General features: G+C 43.3%; 1 protein-coding gene across 4 annotated transcripts in view; it reads right to left on the reverse strand.

Annotated features, from left to right (window-relative positions):
• The window catches only part of LOC122811822 (cyclic AMP-dependent transcription factor ATF-7-like), a 2228331-nt gene that overhangs the window by 399137 nt on the left and 1809559 nt on the right, over positions 1-19635 (reverse strand). For all 4 annotated transcript variants that reach the window (XM_044083930.1, XM_044083931.1, XM_044083929.1 and 1 more), the window contains one exon: positions 17448-17561. In XM_044083930.1, coding sequence (XP_043939865.1) covers positions 17448-17561 — 114 coding nt within the window. The remainder of the gene's footprint in view (positions 1-17447; positions 17562-19635) is intronic.

The following is a 19635-nucleotide window of genomic DNA, read 5'->3' on the forward strand; positions in this document are numbered from 1 at the left end:
TTAATTACATCAGTAACCTCAAGGGTAAGGCCCAGACTTGCACTGAACTCACAGTTAATGGTACTACATATACAGAACCTGTGGATATAGCAAACCTGCTGGCTGACAGGTTCAGTGAAAACTTCACTTCCCTGTCCCCACCACATATACCCCAAAGCATCCTTAACACCTGTCCCCCACCCAGTATCTCCAAGCAGCAGGACTTAAATGCCCTCTTCAAGGCCAAAAACACAGCCTCCTTTGGGACCAGACAACATCCCGGGCTGTGTTGTACATGGGTTAAAACAGGAATCAGCATCACCATTGAGCACCCTTTTCAATCACAGCCTAAGCACTGGCTTCATCCCAGTGGAATGGAAAACAGCTACCGTCATCCCTTTGCACAAAGAGGGTGCATCCACAGACCCATTATCCTGACCAACCTTATCTGCAAGGACATGGAACGAATCATCATGGACCTTATTAACAAATATACAGGAAATATACAAATGCTCGATCTCACCCAGTTTGACTTTGTCAAGGGGAGATCATGCTTGTTAAACTTGGTGGACTTCTTCAAGACGGTCATCAAAGCCCTAGACGAGGGCAAATCTATGCATACGGCCTACCTAGACTTAGCCAAGGCCTTTGACACAATTTCCCACTCGGGTATCATTGATAAACTCACCCAACTGGGTATCAACCCATATATTGTCAGGTGGATTGCAAACCGTCTCACTGATAGAACTCATACAGTCAAAATAGGGGCCTACACCATCTCCAGCAAAAATGTAACCAGTGGTGTTCGACAGGGATCGGTTCTGGGAACGCTACTGTTTGGAATGTACTTCTCCGAAATACAGGCTGAAACTAAGGGACTGTGGGCGACAAAGCTTGTTGATGACTGCAAATTAGGAGCAATCACTACAACCCCTAGCAATGTCAGCATCCTGCAAGAAGGTGTTAAGCAGGCTGACTGGTGCCAAAGTCATGGTCTTAAACTTAATGGAAAAAATGCCTCATCATCCCCTTCGGCAAGGGTGATGTTCCTGCAAACTACCACATCAATAGCAATACCTTAAGCACACAGTTGGTGGTGAGAGATCTGGGCAAACAGGGTGACAGCAACCTTAACTTCGATCACCATATCTCCACAGTGGTAAGAAGGGCATTTTATATTGCTCATCTCATAAGTAAGGGCATTGCCTCCAGAAATAGAGAAGCTATAACCCCCCCAGTACTCTTCCCTCATCAGGCCAATAACAGAGTACAACGCTCCCTTTGGTATGTTACTTTCCAAACACCTGTAGCAATTGCAGAGACCACAAAGGTTCCTTATAAAGAAAATTCAGGGTCTTCAAAATCTGTCTTATGCGGATAGATGGAAATCATTGCACTTTACTCTGTATCATACAGACTGCTCAAAGGCGACCTGTGCCTTGCATACAGAACAATCTCTGACCCAGTTTTAATGGAAACGCTGCAAATTTGCAAGTCAAATGGCATACGGGCCACTCACTCAAAGGACCTTAACCTGGTATGTGACATCAACAGAACTTGCTGAACAGACACATTTTTATCTCACAGAGGTTGCCCCACCTTTGGAATGAGCTTCTTATTCATGTTAAACAAAGCCCCTCACTGACCCTATTTAAGCATAATTTGGGCGATGGGATGGGTAACAGGAAATTTGCCCCAGGGGTTCCACCCATGTCCCTCTTCAATAGGGATAATAGGTGGTGATTTTAGTGTCTGCTTGACCAGACACCCCTGGGAACATGGGTTGAACTTGGTTAAGCTTATAAGGGCCCTGGGGCCATCAGCTTAGTAACCTCCTATGATCCTATGAACAGCCTGAATTAAACCTTGAGACAGGCCCAGTAAACAACTCTTGTCTAAGGAAGTTTAAGGATGAGTAGTTACGTTTAGTTTTCTTCTTCTTTTTGACAGGAAAATTGTGGCCAACAGTGTTATTAATGGCAGCTTCGCCAAGGATGTGTACAGTTCTACCCAAACAAGGAAGTCTTCCCTGCTCCCTCTCTCAGGACAGACAAGAGTGACTCTTACTTTCCCACTGAGAAGACAACAACAGCCGCTGAGGATGTGAATGTCCCCTGGTCCATAGTGGCTGCAGGTGCTACACACAGGGATTTCGGGGTAAAAGATGAGTGGTCTGAGGAACAAGCTATGACCACAACAGGGACACCCAACTGTGGCTGAAACAAGCTGCTAGCCTGTTGTGGTGGTAAAGGCTGTTTGCTTAACTTTTTCTTTTTGTGGCTGGAAGAACTGACTGTATTACTGGTAGTTTTAATATTGACAAACCGAAAATGGTGCCTCTACTGCGGAAAACAAGCAACAGCTGCCGGTAAAAAAATTAAAGTCTTTAAAAGTCAATTTTTTCACAGAAAATACAGAAAAAAGCACTTTAAAACACTTTGTCAGCCCTAAAAAGTAAATACAATTTCTCCAAACAAAAACAGTTCTCAAACGCTTTAAACAACTGTTAAACTAACATGAAAAAAGTCTTCTCTCATTTAAATGTACAGATTAGTTTCATGACAGTCTGTTAAAACACAGACTCCTAGCTTAAAAATAACTTTTTTAAAAAGGAAACTACAATATAACAAACATTTTTTTAATATATTAGGTTTTTCCCTAAAGGGAACTTATCTGTCCAGCAAAGAAACATCACAAGCATACCGTTGATATTTGAAAGCCTGTGGAGGAACGCTCTCCTCAATGACAGGAAAGCTCTGAAGGAATCAGCACCCAAACCTTTCTTTCTAGTAAGCTCAGCTTGAGCTGACTGACTGGGCATGTGCAAGGTGCCCTAAACCTTCAGAAGTTGGCCTGCTGTTATATTCTTGGCAAGCTACAACTCATACTGCTAAGGTACTGCAGCAGTGATTAATATGACGAATATCATCTACTGCTCTACAGGCTTGAATTATCGACCCCCTCCCAAAGGACAACTTCAATGCTGGCTTGGTCAAAAGAGTAGTGTATGTGAAGAATAAAGCAGCAATGGTAGACAATTTTTTTTTTTTTTTACTAAAGCAATAGAGAGGCCCTGGCTGAAAAGCTCTGCTAAGCTTATACAGACATTTGGTTCTATGGCTGCAGGTGGGGAAATGCTACTAGTTCACATCACAGTAAAAGCTTCTTTCATTTACCTAAATATGACTTCCTCATTGCAGCCCTTCTTGCCTCTTATAAAATGTACAGCATTTCTTCCAAGAAACTGTCCTTCTAAAGACAAGGCTCAGATACATGCCCAGGTTTGGATATACTAGAGACCCTTCCTCCTGGCTTAGCAGGTCTCAGGTTTAGGGAAACAGAAAGGGTCCCTCCTGATCATCTAAACTAATCAAAAGTACCATGGCTACTTATCCATGATGATCAGTCTTGCTCCACTCAATACGGTTTGAGAGAGAATTCTAAAGATTAAGGGATTTGGCAGCCCCCTTCCAGGGGACTGAAAAAATTACCACATAGGTTTTCTTGCATAGTAATCTGAAGTAAAACCTTATTAGTATGTTAATTTTTCTGGATGCAAACTAATCCACCTATGGATTTCCCCTCTTTCTGATTAGGTCCTCAAACAACAGTTTCAGGTCTCCTCCCATGTTTGGTCCCCAACGACCTGCATAACTAGGGTGTTACCATATGTTCATGTCTAAGTGGACGTATGTGCACTGAAGGTTAAGTCTACAGTAACAGACTATGTCTCACGCTGTCAATGGCAGCCTCCAAACTGGCAAAATCAGGTCTCCCCTTCTTGCATGTTAATATACCACATGAATCAGCTGGTATGGCATTTAAAATCAACTTCAGGGTTCTTGAGAGGGTCTTGAGAGTCGCAAGGGCTAGGATTAGGATAATCATTTCCTTCCAAATGATATGCCTTTTGATCATGGACTGACTGCATGCATCTTGTTTCCCTCAGGTGGTCCTTATGGGTCCCCAGACTACATCAGATGGATCTAATCAGTGTTTGTGTGCTCTCTACGACAACAAAGGACATCCTCTCATTCTGCTACATCTGTTGGGAGCACAGTCTGAATTCCAATTTGATGGAGGGAACCAGGGAGAAGGCTTGTTTACTGGGTGTCCATGCTTGAGGATAACCAAAGACTTGTGAAACAAAGTTATGGGGATCACTTCAGCTGACACTATCTTCTTCTGGCTAAGGTTTCCAAAGAGACAGATTGGCCACAGAATATTGTTCTGTGGAAGGTAAAGTTTGATCCTCACAATATCCAACATGGCTTCCAGGAAAATCTTGCCCTTTAAGGTATGAGTCTAGACTCTGGTACATTTAGGGAAAATCAAGTTAACAATGGATAGTGTATTTCATAGTTCAATGTGTCTCCTTAACAGGAGTTGCCTGTGGTAGACAGGCCACCACATAAAGGTATACATAGATCCCTCAATTCTTGAAGTGGCTGCATACTGATGCTAAACATTTGATAAATACTGGGGTTTAAATGGAAAGACCAAAAGGCAAGCAAGTAAAGTGGAAGTGCTGGTGCCCTGCTCTGAACTTCATTGGAACATGAACTCCTTGTGGATGCATAAATGCAAGTATGCATCTTTTAGGCCTATAGTCACCAAGACAGCTTAAGGGTGTAACAGTGCGAAGAGTGCCCCAATAGGTTACATCTTGAACTTGGGAAGTCTTTGGTAGCCATTTGGCCTGGTAAGGTACACAACAGGGCACTACAAACAAGCAAATCTCTTTCTGGAACCAGAAAAAGCCTAGAATATAATCCCTTTCCCTGTTCGTACAATGGAACTTCCTGTATTTGCTCTTGTCTGAAGAAATGGAAGCAAAAATGGCTGCGTTAAATCCTGCAAGCTTGGGGAGACAAGGAGGGCTTTGAATTCTATCTTGTAACCTGACAAATTGATCTCCCTCATCTGTTTGCCTGCAGGTAGAAATAATCTGTCTTTGAAATGAAAACATTCAAGTGATTGATTGGAGAGGGATATCAGTACTTACATTTGTGTCTTGGGGGAACCTTGTCTGTAAAGCCTAAATTTCACTTTGTCACTATCCCCTCCCAGGCCTGCAGCTTCTGAAAGATACTTGTTTTAGTCTACACTGATTTGCCTTGGACTGCTTCCTACAGAAGAACCACAAATAAGGGTAGCTCCTACTATAAATGAGGATGAGCAGATTAAGTATTTAACGGATTCCATAATCTTGTTCTTATCCTCGAGCTTCCTGTAAATTTCCTGGGACAAAGCAGTAAATTCTTGTTCAAGTGTGCATTAAGCAACTGCCCCGTTGGCATCTGCTGGTAAAGATTTAACTCCAAGCCATGCATACCCTCCTAATTAACCTGTTGGTAACTGCACTTACTACCACATGCAGTAATGGCATCATAGCCACAGGTTTATTTATTTTTTTTACCATGCTTAGAAATAGTCTGGGATAAGCTCTGTAATTCTCTCTTTTTTGTGGCTTCATCTTGCATCTCAGACGCCATGTCTCTAACTGCCTAAGAATGTTCCCTTGATACAAAATGATGCAAGTCTGGCAGATAACTGTTCCAAAGGACAGGGCAGCCAAAACATGCATCCTTATTTGTCAAAGCGATGTTTAATACCATGATTTTTCTGTTATTAGAGAACTTCCTAAACCCTGGAGAGAGCTTACAAGTCACTTACAGCAACCATGATATGACTGCCAGGTCCCAGTGTGGTTTCTACACAGGTATTGATAGGATTCTTTGATTCAACAAAATCTGTCAGGCTTAATGAGGAGCAGGAGTTGACAGCCTGGCCCAAAGAAGGCTGTATCAAAGGTATCTTCAACTACATGAACACATACAGTACTGCTCAGTTCCTAGAGATCCAAGAAATTCAAGTTCTTTTGGGGGGTTCAGGTAAATATTGGTCCCATCACACTTGTACTGCTCCCTTCATTATATTATTATCCTTTCAAAGGATGTGACATGCTGGGAACCCTACTAGATGGTGTCCTTTCTGTTTGTATTGTAGCCCAGAGGAGAGAAGATACAAATCATGCAGGCCAAATCATTATCAATCACCTATGTATCAGGGGCACCGTTAGGGACAGGGAGACTCTTTTTCCTCTACAAAGGAAGAGCTGCTCCTGATATTAAAGGGAAGTCCTCTTGGGTCCAGATTCTATGCTAGATGTCCACACATACTCCTTGCCAAACTTGTGACAGTTGAAGGCAACAGTGCTTCTCACCCATACACAAGACACCTTGACATAGGGTGCCAGTCTTCTCACAAAAACTAGACACTATTCAAACCTCCCATGAAAATGAAGGGCAGAAAGCTTCAAAGACTTCAAGCATTCCACAAAGTTTTCTATAAGGATGACTGGAATACCTCTGCTGTAGTGGTGGTTAGGGGGATCCACTTAATGGCACAGTTGTGACACTGAAGTCCAGACATCCTTCACTTGTGACAGCTGAAGGCAACAGATTCTGTCATCCATATACAGGACATGTGGATGCAGGTGTCAATCCTCTCACGAAAACAAGACAGAGTTCAAACTACTCATGAAAATTAAGAACAGAAAGCTTCAAAGACTTCAAGCCTTCCACACTCTTCTCTGTAATGTTGGCTAGAATACCTTTGGTGGTTTGGGGGAGCATCTATTCAATGACACAGTTTGTAACAGTGAAGTCCAAATATACTTCATGGCCATCTAAAAACTGGTGTCTGACCCAACAGTCTCAATACTTTTGCTCAAGGCCTGGGCACTCTCTTAGAAAGTCTGGGCACATGCACAGGCCAGACGTTGTAGACCATGGAGGAGGATGACATACCACTCCCTTTCCAGAATCAGCACCTTTATGCCTCAGAAGGGCTGATGGGATCCTTAAGGCCTTAAACTCTTTGCTTCCGTACTCTTTAACTCCCATCTTTTTAGGCCTATCCATATTATGCCTATTTTTTATGCAACATCATCTTCCTTTTTTTTTTTTTTTTTTTTTATAGCTACATTAGACTACCCCCCCCCCCCCCATTATCTTCTTGTACTGAAGGTTTCCGATCCTCCTGCAGAGTACTGCTGTCATTAAAGGGCATGTAGTGCTCACAGGCACTGATGCTATGGTTCTTTTTATGGCATACTATATAAAAATCCCTTAGAGAAATTGATCTTCAAATGGCATGACTTGTAATTAATTTTAAAATTAATTAATTTTTATCATGGACTCTGAACAAGGCAATCTGATCAAATCCAATTTAAAATTCACTATTACTTAGTTAAATAATGCACTAACAATACAATTCAGAATGAAAAAGATTCCCGAAAGGGTATTTACTGCTTGGGAAGATGCCTTTGAATGCATCATGGACTGATGCCTGACTACTACTTGTGGCAAAAAAGAACTGAAAATAGTACAACAGAAAACACAATTATCTGTACTGTTTACACTGCATGGGGGATTACACTTGATACAGGTATAACAGTACAACCTAAATACGTAATTGTTAACAAATTATATGGAGCCATGCAGCCCAGAAACCACTATAAAGTAAAGAAATATCTCATTTGAGTCAAAAGTTGGGGCTGAAATAGCACTGGAACACGTCTCCAAAAAGTACAGTTGTATACACTTACCAAAAATGTAGATGTTCAAGTGTATTCACTGTTGCAGTCATCACATTTGGCCTGCAGGTTAGCCCTCAGCCGGCCTGAATACCAGAGTCTTCGGATTTCTGTGTCAGATGCTGTTGCTCCTTCCATGACGTCAGGTCGTCAGGGGTATAAAACATGCAGCCGATGCCATTACATCAGTTTTTCTTGCCCCCCCCCCAGATCTCAGGTGCCCCCACAATAGGAAGCAATTATGTGGTATGGAACATCCCCAGCAAAAAGCAAATGCACATGATATAATATATACCAAACAAATAGGATAGGTAAAAGACAAGAGACGTCATGGTGCTGGAGGGAGGGTAACTAGGACTGCAACAGTGAATACACTCAAACATCTACATTTAAGTGTACACAACTGTACTATGTTCTTCGTGTTTCACTGTTGCAGTCATCACATTTGGGTTGATTCCCAAAGCTAAAGAAGGGTGGAGGTAGTTAAAGAGCATTAGGGCTAGCAATCAGGCCCTGTAAGACTGCTGTGGCAAATCCAGCTCTGGATTTAGAAATAATTGGCAAGTGGTACTGTTTGGTGAAAGTATGTAGAGAGCTCCAGGTTGCAGCTTCCAGGAAGTCCCTGGTAGGAACTCCTCTGAGAAATGCAGACGAGGAAGATGCAGCCCTGGTGGAATGTGTTCTTATCCCCTGTGGAGTAGGTTTTCCATGGTGCTTGTAGCAGAAATGGATGCAATGTGCTATCCATTTGGAAATGGTTTGCTTTGAAATGGCCTTCCCTTCTGCCCCTGCAGCAAAGCTGACTAGCAGCTGGTCAGATTTTCTGAGAGGCTTAGTCCTGTCCAAACAGAATCAAAGCTGTCTGTGCACATCCAGGGAATGCAGTATCCTTTTCCCTTTATTCTGGGGATTAGGGAAAAAGTAGGCAAATTAATGGACTGGCTCAGAGCCATACTAGACACCACCTTGGGCATAAATGATGGATTAGTCCTGAGGGAAACCCTATACGCATGGAAGATAATGAAGGGTTCCACTGCCATAAGGGCCTGCAGTTCACTCTTCTTGGAGAAGTGATAGCTAGAAGTAAAGCTGTTTTCCAAGAAAGGAATTTCAACTCTGCTATAGCTGCTGGTTCAAAAGGGGGAAGAGTAAGTTTTTCCAACACAAAGTTAAGGTCCCAGGCTGGAGTGGGGGCTCTCCTGGGGGGAGGTCTTAAATTTTTGGCCCCTCTAAGGAATTCTTGTAGTAGTGGATGAGAGAAGAGGGGTGGCTCAGTATTATAATGAGCTGATATGGCTGAGGCATGAATCTTAATTGAAGTGAAAAATAGGCCCTTGTGGAGCATTTCTGCTAAATAATCTAGAATATGAGGTAAGCTGGGCACCGTTGTGCCCATCCCCTGAGAATGGCTCCAGGAACAGTACCTTTTCCACTTTTCTGAATAGGATTTTCTAGTACTAGGCCTCCTTGCCTCAAGAATGACATCTAGCACCTGCTTACTGAGGGTTGCTAGAGGTGAGCTCAGGGAATTAGCCAGGCTGCAAGGTTCAGTGTTGAAGCTGAGGGTGCAGAATCTGGCCCACCTGCTGGGACAGCAGGGAAGGGGTCTGAGGCAGGTACCATGGTTGTAGCATTGTTATACTGCGCAAAAGGGAGTACCAGTGCTGGCGTGGCCAGTCCAGTGCAATCAATATTGTTTTTGGCTTGTCCTGTTTGATCTTTAGAAGGACCTTTGAGAGGAGAGGCAAGGGGGAGGGAGGCATAAACTAAGAGGCCTTCCCAGGTAAAGGACCGGGCACATCCACTTTCCAAGCTTGACTGTGGGGAGTTCTGGTGCAGTATTTGTTCAACTGGTAGTTCTGAGGGGAGGCAAACAGTTCTACCTCTGGTGTCCCCCATTTGTTCCTCAAGAGCGTGAATATTTTGGGTTCCAGTTTCCATTCATGTGGATCCATGAGATTTCTGCTTAAGTCGCCTGGCAGTGAATTTAGTTTGCCCGGCAGGAATTGAGCTTGTAGGTTCACTTGGTTGCTCATGGCTGTGTTCCACAGAGCCATGGCTAGTCTGCGGAGTGGGTAGGAATGGGTTCCCCCCTGCTTGTTTATGTATCACATAACTGTGGTGTTGTCTGTCTTTACCAATAGTTGTCCTGGAAGAATAAGGTCTTTGAAGGCTGTCAGAGCATTCTGTACAGCTAACATTTCTTTTTGATTGATATGCAGGTGCATCTGTATTGGGTTCCATTTGCCCTGAATGCACTGTCCTGCCAAGTGAGCCCCCCATGCATAGTCTGATGGGTCTGTTGTTAGGGTTTGGGCAGCAGGGGGTAGAGTGAAAGGGAGTCCCTTGTTGTGGTAGAAGGCCTCTGCCCACCAAAGGAACTCTGCCCTTAGGCAAGAAATGATAGGAATCATCGTTTCCAGGTCCTGAGAATGTTGACACCATAGACTTTTTAGATACCACTTAAGTTTCCTCATATGCAGTCTTGCATATGGAATTAGCAGAATGCAAGAGGGCATGAACCCCAGGGCTTGCAGGATTTTCCTTGCAGATAGCTGGGTTTTTGTGGCCGGTAGGTTGAAGTAGGTTGTCAAATAAGCTTGTTTCTCTGCAGTGAGGAATGCCATCTGGGAAGCTGTGTTAAAGCTTGCTCCCAGGAATACAATCTGTTGGCAGGGTAATAGGTGTGATTTATTTTCGTGGATGGTGTATCCCAGTGAAGCTAGAAGTCGCTTTACAAATGCCGGGTGCTGTAATAGCAAGTCCTAACTCTCTGTCTGAATCAGGCAGTCATACAAATAAGAGTAAATCTGAATATTTCTCTACCTGCAAAATGCAATGGCTGGAGATAGGCACTTTGTGAATACCCTGGGCGCAGTAGATAAGCCAAAGGGAAGTGCAGAGAACTGATGCATGGAGCCTGCCCTGAAGCGTACGTATTTCCTGCAAGATCCCCTGATTGGGAAGTGCAGATAAGCTTCTTTTAAATCTAGGGTTGCCAGCCAGGCATCCTTGGCTAGCACAGGAAGAAGCTGTTGAAGAGTTAGCATTTTGAATTTTGTAACCACCAGAAAGGTGTTGAGGATAGACAGGTCCAGGATAGGACGCCAGAAGTTTTCTTTTCTGGGAACCAGGAACAGTCTTGAATATAAACCTTGTCCCCTTTGTTCTGCTGGGCCAGGTTGAATAGCCTTGATGCTGAGGAGAGAGAAGACTTATTTTTGGGGCTCCGCCCACTGGTTTGGGGGGAGGTCTGGCCATCCACTTGGGGGTGGGAGTGAATGAAAGTGGAATCTGTATCCTAGGGGAAACCATGTTTAAAACCCATTTGTCTTGGGTAATGAATTCCCAGTTTCTTGTATGAAGGGTGAGCTTTCCTCCTAAAGGAGCAAGTAGTTGAGCAAGGCTTGGAAGAGTTAAGGATAAGTCATTCTGCAAATTTTCCATAGGGGGGTGGCTTACTACTCCCTGCTTTGGGAGTGGGAGACCCCCCCACTGTTTAGATCTGTGCATAGTCTGAGACTGAAGTCTTGGTGGTCTGCTACTCCTGGGTTTGGACTGAGAAGGGCCTGGAAGGGACTGGAAAAGTACAGTTGTGTACCTACCATAAATGTAGATGTTCGAGTGTATTCACTGTTGCAGTCATTACTCTTGGGTTATCCTGCTGGCAGGCTACCCGCAGTCGGCCTGAATTCCAAAGTCCTGGTCCGGCGTCAGTTGCTGTCGCCTCATCCCTGGCGTCAGTGCGCCAGGGGTATAAAAGATGCAGCCGACGTCATTTTCTTCAGTTTTTCTTGCCCCATATGTCAGGTGCCCCCAAAAGGGTAGGCTAAAAAAAATATGCCAATAAACATGCATGCACGAAAGTAAATATTTCCTTCATCTACAAGCAAATACATCACATAGGTTGTATAGAATAGAGAAGTACAGATAAGACCCAGCAAAAGAAAGGGGGATGGTGGGAGGGTAACCTGGACTGCAACAGTGAATACACTCGAACATCTACATTTATGGTAGGTACACAACTGTACTATGTTCATCGTGTTTCACTGCTGCAGTCATTACCTCTTGGGTTGAATCCCAAAGCTGAGGGTGGGTGGCTGGTCTAAACAGGATTAGGAGAAGCTAAGAGGCCCTGCAGAACTGCAGTGGCAAAGCCTGCTCTGGATTTAGAGTAGAGAGGTAAGTGGTAGTGCTTTGTAAAAGTGTGCACTGAACTCCAAGTTGCAGCCTCTAAGATGTCTTTGGTTGGTACTCCTCTGAGGAAGGCTGCTGCTCAGGTTGAATGTGGCCTAATGCCCTTAGGCACTGATTTGCCATGTTGTGAGTAGCAGAAATGAATGCAATGGCCTATCCATATTGAAATAGTCTGTTTTGAAATAGCCTTTCCTTGTGATCCTGCAGCATATGCCTCTAAAAGTTGCTCAGTCTTTCTGAAAGCTTTAGTTCTGTCCAAGTAGAAGCGTAACTGTCTGTGTATGTCCAAAGAATGCAGAAGTCTCTCACCCTTGTTCTGTGGGTTTGGATAAAAGGTAGGTAAGTGAATGGTTTGGTTAAGGGCCACACTGGACACCACCTTAGGCATAAATGTCGGGTTTGTCCTCAGAGAAACCCTATCTAGATGGAAAATGATAAAAGGTTCCACAGCCATGAGTGCCTGTAACTCCGAGACTCGTCTTGCAGAGGTTATTGCTAGGAGCAGAACTGTTTTCCAGGATAAGAATTTTATATCAGCTGTTGAAGCTGGCTCAAAAGGAGGCAGTGTGAGTTTTTCCAAGACATAATTGCGGTCCCATGCAGGTATTGGTGCTCTCCTTGGAGGTCTTATGTTTTTGGCCCCTCTGAGGTACTGCCTTATTAAAGGATGAGAAAAGATAGGTGGTTCTATATGGTAATGGGCTGAAATGGCAGAGGCATGGATCTTAATTGATGAAAAGGATAGGCCTTTGTCCAGCATCTCAGTTAAGTATTGTAAAATCTGAGGAATATTTGGCACAAACGTGTCAATTCCTTGTGACTGGTTCCAAGCACAGAATCTCTTCCATTTTTCTGCAAAAGATTTTCTGGTACTGGGCCTCCTGGCCTTCAAAATAACATCCATCACAGCTTTGGAGAGAGGAGTGTTCTGAATGGCTACATTATCCGCCATGCTGCCAGATTTAAGGTCCTGAGTTGGCTGTGCAGGATCTGATTGTTTTGTTGGGTCAGTAAGTGAGAAATCTGAGGCAATGTCCAGGCTGGACCTTGAGACAAGTTCTTTAGGATTGGGTACCAGTGCTGGCGTGGCCAGTCTGGGGCAATCAGTATCATTTTTGGCTTCTCTTGTCTGACCTTTAGGAGTACCTTGGGGAGGAGAGGCAGTGGAGGAAAGGGATATACTGTTAGGTTTTTCCAGCTGAAGGATAAGGCATCCACTTTCCATGCTTGCTTGTGATAAGTCCTTGTGCAGAATCTCTGTAGTTGGCAGTTCTGTGGGGAGGCTAATAGATCTATGTCTGGGCATCCCCATTTCCTTGTTATCATGCTGAAGACTTGTGGATCCAGTTTCCACTCGTGGGGATCCATGAGTTTTCTGCTTAGTTCGTCTGCCAGGGTATTTATCTTTCCTGGCAGGAATTGTGCTTGCAGGTGAACTTGATAAGTCAATGCTGTGTCCCACAAAGTCATGGCTTGTTTGCAGAGGGGGTAGGAATGTGTGCCTCCCTGCTTGTTTATGTACCACATGACTGTAGTATTGTCCGTATTTATCAGTAGTTGTCCTGGATGAAGTAGATCCTTAAAAGCTGTCAGGGCATTCTGAACAGCTAGCATCTCTTTTTGATTGATATGAAGATGCATCTGGCTTGCGGGCAATGTGCCCTGAATACATTTTCCTGCCATGTGGGCCCCCCAGGCATAATCTGATGCATTCGTTGTTGGTGTCTGCCTGGCTGTGGGTAAAGTGAATGGCTGTCCCTTGTTGTGGTGACAGGCCTGTGCCCACCATCGAAACTCCTGTTGCAGGCAGGGAATGATGGTAATTAATGTTTCCAGGCTGTGGCAATGTTGAGCCCAAACACTTTTTAGATAGCATTGTAGTTTCCTCATATGCAATCTGGCATATGGAATTAACAGAATGCAGGATGCCATGAAGCCCAAAGCCTGCAGAATTTTACTTGCAGATAACTGGGTCTTTTGTTGCCAACATTTTGAAGTAAGAAGTCAGTTGCCTTTGTTTGTCTGGCATGAGATAAGCCATCTGGACAGTTGTATTTAAGCTTGCACCCAGGAATATTATCTCTTGAGAGGGTACTAGTTTTGATTTCTTTTTGTTTACTGTGTACCCTAGGCAAATTAGTAATCTTTTTACAAACGCCAGATGCTTTAGTAGAATGTCTTTTTTCCCTGCTTGAATAAGGCAGTCGTCCAAGTAAGGATATATCTGAATTCCTCTTTGTCTGCAAAATGCAATTACTGGTGCCAGGCATTTTGTAAAGACCCTGGGCACAGTAGATAAGCCAAAGGGCAGTGCAGAGAATTGGTAGTGCATTGAGCCAGCTATGAATCTGAGGTATCTTCTGCAAGATTGCCTGATTGGGACATGCAGGTATGCCTCTTTTAGGTCCAAAGTTACAAGCGAAGCCTTCTTGCCCAGCATGGGCAGAAGCTGCTGCAGAGTCAGCATTTTGAATTTTGGAACGTCCAGAAATGTGTTTAGAATAGACAGGTGCAGTATTGGTCTCCAGGCTTTGTCCTTTCTGGGTACCAAGAAAAGTCTTGAGTAAAATCCTTGTCCCTGCTCTTGCTGTGGTACTTGCTGAATGACCCTCATGTCCATGAGGGATGAGACTTGCTTTTGTGCCTCTACCCATTGATTGTGTGGCAGGTCTGGCCTACCTTTTGCCCTTGGCAGGGTGTGAAAATGGAACCTGTAGCCCTGAGACACTATGTTCAAGACCCATTTGTCCTGGGTGATCATGTGCCAATTTTGTGAAAAAAGTGCTAGTTTTCCCCCTAAGGGGGCTGCCAAAAGATAAGTGCTTGGTGCTGGCAGAGGAAAGTTATTGGGACTGTTTCCTGTATGGCTGTGATTTGTCTTCTCCGCTTTTGGAGGTAGAAGCACCCCATTGTTTAGGCCTGTATGAGCCTTGGGGATGGGATCTGCCTCCGGGCCGTCTGTATCTGCCTCTTTGTGGCCTGTCTGACAATGGAAATGACCAATTTTTTGTAGGCCAGTTCATGCTAAATCTGGGTGGCTGCACCTGTAAGAAATCCTTAACTGTCTGCATAGATTTCACTTTGTCCTCCATTTTCTTCAACACCTCTTCTGCTTTAACACCAAACAAAGTATCATGCTGTAATGGAGCATCTAATAATTTTGCTTTAACATGATCAGGCAGATTCTGTTCCTTTAACCAAGCATGCTGCTTAATGACAGAACCCGTAACAGCGGCCCTGCAAGAGGCCTCCAGAGAATCAAAACCATATTGCAAAGTATGTTTTCCCACTTGTTCAGTTGTTCAGTTGCATGCAATAAATCCTGCATTTCCTTGTTTTCTGCACATTCAGAATTTGTTAACATTTTCTGTTTAAGCAGTGACATTAAGTATTGCTGATATTTAAGTATATGAAATTGACAATTTAAAGCCCTCACAGCCAAGGTAGCAGAAGTGTAAACCTTTTTCCCACATCTGTCCAGTGCCCTTGAATCCCTATCAGAGGGGATAGGGTTTTATGCAGAGGAAGCCTTGACCCCTTTGGGACCCTGAGAAATAGTTTCTGGGTCAGCAGCAGGGTTTTTATAAAGAAATTTATATGAATCTGGAATCCTGTAGTATCTATCTGGCTTAACAGGTGCAGGGGGTAAAGTCAGGAGACAGGTCGGACTCTGAAAATACATCATCTACAATGTCTAAAACAGGAGGAATAGCAAGAGGCCTGTGCTGAGGTAGTAAAAGAAAGTCTCTGAGCCTTTTCTTAGATTCTGAGTAGTCTTGGCTTTCCCAGTGAAAGTGCTCCCTCATGGTATGCAGGGTTTCCCCAAAAGAATAATCCCTCAGGAGGGGAGGCTGAAGGGATAGATTCTTCAGCATCGGAATCGTCATAGGGAGAGAAAGAGTATTCCTGTTCAGAAGAGGAGTCAGAGGAAATGGAAACCTGATCTGAAGATTCATATTATGTCTCTTGCCTAGGCCTCTTATCAGGAGTGGGATGGGAACCCCTGATCAAAGCACTTAGGTCTTCGGCCATCTTGAGCATCTGTTTTTTAGGCATGGAGGCCTGTCCATGGGCTTGCTGCACTTGTTTCTTTGTCGTTAGTGGTGCTTTAATCTTTGCCTTTGAAGCTGTAGTCGGTTTTATATATAACTGTGTAGGCCTGAAAACACCCTCAGAAGCCGATGCCTGCTCAGCAGCTGTGGACCCATCTGAGGGAATATTTTCCAAGTGTCCAATACCTTGAGTTTCCAGAGGCCTAGTCTGCTCCACGTGGGAGTCGGAAGCGGCCTGCGGCTCTGAGGTAGCGGGCGTCAGGGGCTGCGAAAGCGCCTCACTGAGAACCGGCGACAGGCTTAGAAGAAGCCTCGTCGTCAGTTTTGGACCTCGGATGCCTGTCCTTTTCCTTTTCCTTGCCTTTCTTGTGAATTGCGGTAGTCGGTTGGCTATCCGACGACATTGTGTAATTAAATCTCCGGCCAAAGTAATGAAATGCAAAATTGTACCGACGCTTAATAGTGCGTTGGTTGAATTTAGCACAAAACCTGCAATTAGCAATGTCGTGAACAGGGCCTAGGCAAGGAATACAATAAGAATGGAAGTCCTTATGAGGTATTTGCTTCCCACAAGAAATACAATTTTTAACTTTTTCTGACATTGGTCTGGAGCAAGAAAAAAGTTTCCCCAATGGGGTAACTTGGCTTTAAATGAAGACTTCGGATCTGAAATTCGAAAACGAAAATCTCAGGAGTCGGCCGACCGGCACTTGCGAACTTCTTCTGCTTCGGGCACTGTGTGGCAAGAAAGACTGAAGAAAATGGCATCTGCTACATCTTTTATACCCCTGGCGCACTGACGTCAGGGAAGAGGCGACAGCAACCGACGCCGGACCAGGACTTTGGAATTCAGGCCGACTGCGGGTAGCCTGCCAGCAGGATAACCCAAGAGTAATGACTGCAACAGTGAAACACGATAAACATGGACCAGTTCTTTGAAGGCCAATGCCTACTGAATCTAGGTGGCTGTACTTTTTCCTCCATTATTTTAAGGACTTCTGCTTTGTTGACAAAAAGGCGGTCTTGGTTTAAGGGTGCATCCAGTAGTTTGGCTTTAACATGATCTGGCAAGTTTTGTTCCTTCACAAGACTCTGGTATTCAGGCCAGCTGAGGGCTACCTGCAGGCAGATAACCCAAATGTGATGACTGCAACAGTGAAACATGAATATCATCGTATTTCAAATTGTTATTCCTTAAAGTCGGTAAAGCAGTTTTGTCCCCTTTCATTTTAGGACTTAATCAGAGCCATCTGCAAAGAAGAGAGACCCTCTTTTCTTTGCAGCTGCCTGTATCTATCTGGAACTTAGGCAGTCCACGTTTTGCCTGCAAACTGCAGAGACACTGGTGAGGCTAACTGGACAGACTAACAAACTATTGCTACTTTTGTACTGTACTGCTTTCTTCCCTGCTTAATTCAGCAGGAATGAACCAAGTTAACAAAGACAAATAAATAAAATGTCACACAGCATAAACACATTTAACACTTTATTTTCTTAAAGACTACTATGAAGAAAGTGGAAGTCAAGCAAAAAAACACCACTGCAGGCATTGTATCAAAAAAAAAAAAAAAACTTCCACAAAAACAGCAAACATTACGACCAAGCTGGTAAAAACTCACCATTTTTGCCTCAGACTGTATAGGGAAGCAGGGAGGTGAGGTTGGACTGAGGTTTGTTACTGGTGGACCTGGAATTCCTGGAATGTTGGGTACCATGGATAAAGGTCTTGCAAGCTACATACAAAAGGATAAAAGAAATGTGAGGTCACCAACCATTTTACTTATGAAGTCTTAAACGTCTGTCTCTTCATTGCAGGCTCCCTACTGAAATGTCGACACTCAAAACGCTAAGTGCTCACAACCTGAAAAAAGATTGAACTGACAGGAAAAGAGCAAACCTTGAAAACTGCTCTTCTCCTTTAAACTTTTTTTTGCAGGGGGGCAAGCCTCCAACACACCAAACTTACATATACCAACTCCGACATTGCCACACCTCAGGAAAAGGGAATATTCCGAGAAAGAGCCATCTCAGACTTAGTATATATAAGTCAGTTTTTTTGTCCATTTAGTCTCCGTACTTCAGGATTCACTATAGTGGGTCCCAACATTTGAAATGGTTAATGTTCAATGCATGTAACTAATTCATAGCTCAAAACATCTTTAAACAATAACTGTATAAAGCAAGAATGTTAGTCTGCTTTGTCAGTCAATTCTATCTTTTTTCACCTTCACCATAAGAACTAAACACTTCACATAAACCGGTCTTTATTGATTAACTGAAAAACTCAAAAGAGAGGATACAAAAGGATGGCTTTTATAATGCTTTAATGGAAAACATACAAGTTTTCTACACCTTCCACAGACTAACTCTTGTCACCAAGTAATTTATGGCTTTCATAAAAAAATATTTTTTTTCTTCTGTTGCATTAAGGATCACTGTGGCTAGACACAAACTTCATCTGTGATGTCTACACTAAACAGTACTGGCAGTCATCCTGTGTGAAATACATACTTAAAACAGCAAAACCAAGCAAATGCTTCAGTACTTGCAATATGAAAGTGCTTGTGAAAAAAAAATAAGTATATGCAACACCATAACATCTAAAAATCTGAACATTACTGTGTCAGACAAAACGCACAGCAGACTGACAACTCTCATCAGTTTCAGAGTCACCATTAAGTGGGTAAGAGACTTCCTCATAGAGTACTCTACAAATTCACTTCTGATTTTGCCTGCCAACCAAAGGCATGCAGTATTTGAAAGCACAGCATTGAAGATAAAGGCTACACACAAAACAAATACTGCTACTGCAAACTACTCCTCACCACAAATCACTAGTTTAACCACCTTTACCCTTAAACCTGTCCCCACATCCTATATTAAATCACTTCTGACAAAACTAAAAACATGCACTCCATCAGTTGACAACTTACCTCCTCATTTCCTAGAACTAGCTGCTAATTCTATTGCTTTCCCTATCTCTGTATTAACCAACAGATCTATCAAGGAATGCTCTGTACCTGACATCTGGAAAATAATTCTTTGTTATCCCATTACACAAAGGTGGTACTTCAAATGACCCCTCTAACTTCAGACCTATTTCCATCTTATCCCCCCTGTCTAAAATCCTTGAAAAATGTATCCACACACAGCTTCTTAATCATATTTTCCAAGAAAATCTTCTGACCCCCACACAACATGGCTTTTGGCCAAAGCACAGTACTACTACTGCTCTGACATCCTTCATCAATACTATCGCCTTACCACGTGATAACAATAAATAAATTTCTTGTCTGTTCCTTGAACTATCAAAAGCTTTTGATACTGTTTCCCATAGACTACTACTATCCAAACTTGCCTCTCTTAACCTCTCAAGCGTTACTATATCATGGTTCTCCAGCTACCTCTCAAACAATATTAGGGTTGGCATCTAGACTGACTGCACACCTTGTACCTTGTATACTAGTAATTACTTACCTAAATGTTGAATAAGCTGAAATATCTACCAGATATGATGACCATGGGTCAGCCTCTGATCACCTTGCATAAAATTATATACTACTCTATAGCCTTTTTTCACAAAAACTTCAAATTCTGAATACTGTGAAAATGTGAACATTAATCTTCTCTTAGTTAGCCTTACAACTGACTAGTGTCCTATGACTTGATGAGACCATTTTAGAATTCAGTGCACGTACACCATGGACTTGCCACTGATTTTAGGGATGTGCTCCTTCTTGGATGCTGTACTTACTACTAGAACTGATCAAATCCAGGATCTTCTCCATTATCTAAAACCCTTAGTGC

Source organism: Protopterus annectens, chromosome 9.part0, assembly GCF_019279795.1.
Source record: "Protopterus annectens isolate FY-2018-M chromosome 9.part0, PAN1.0, whole genome shotgun sequence".
NCBI lineage: Eukaryota > Metazoa > Chordata > Ceratodontiformes > Protopteridae > Protopterus > Protopterus annectens.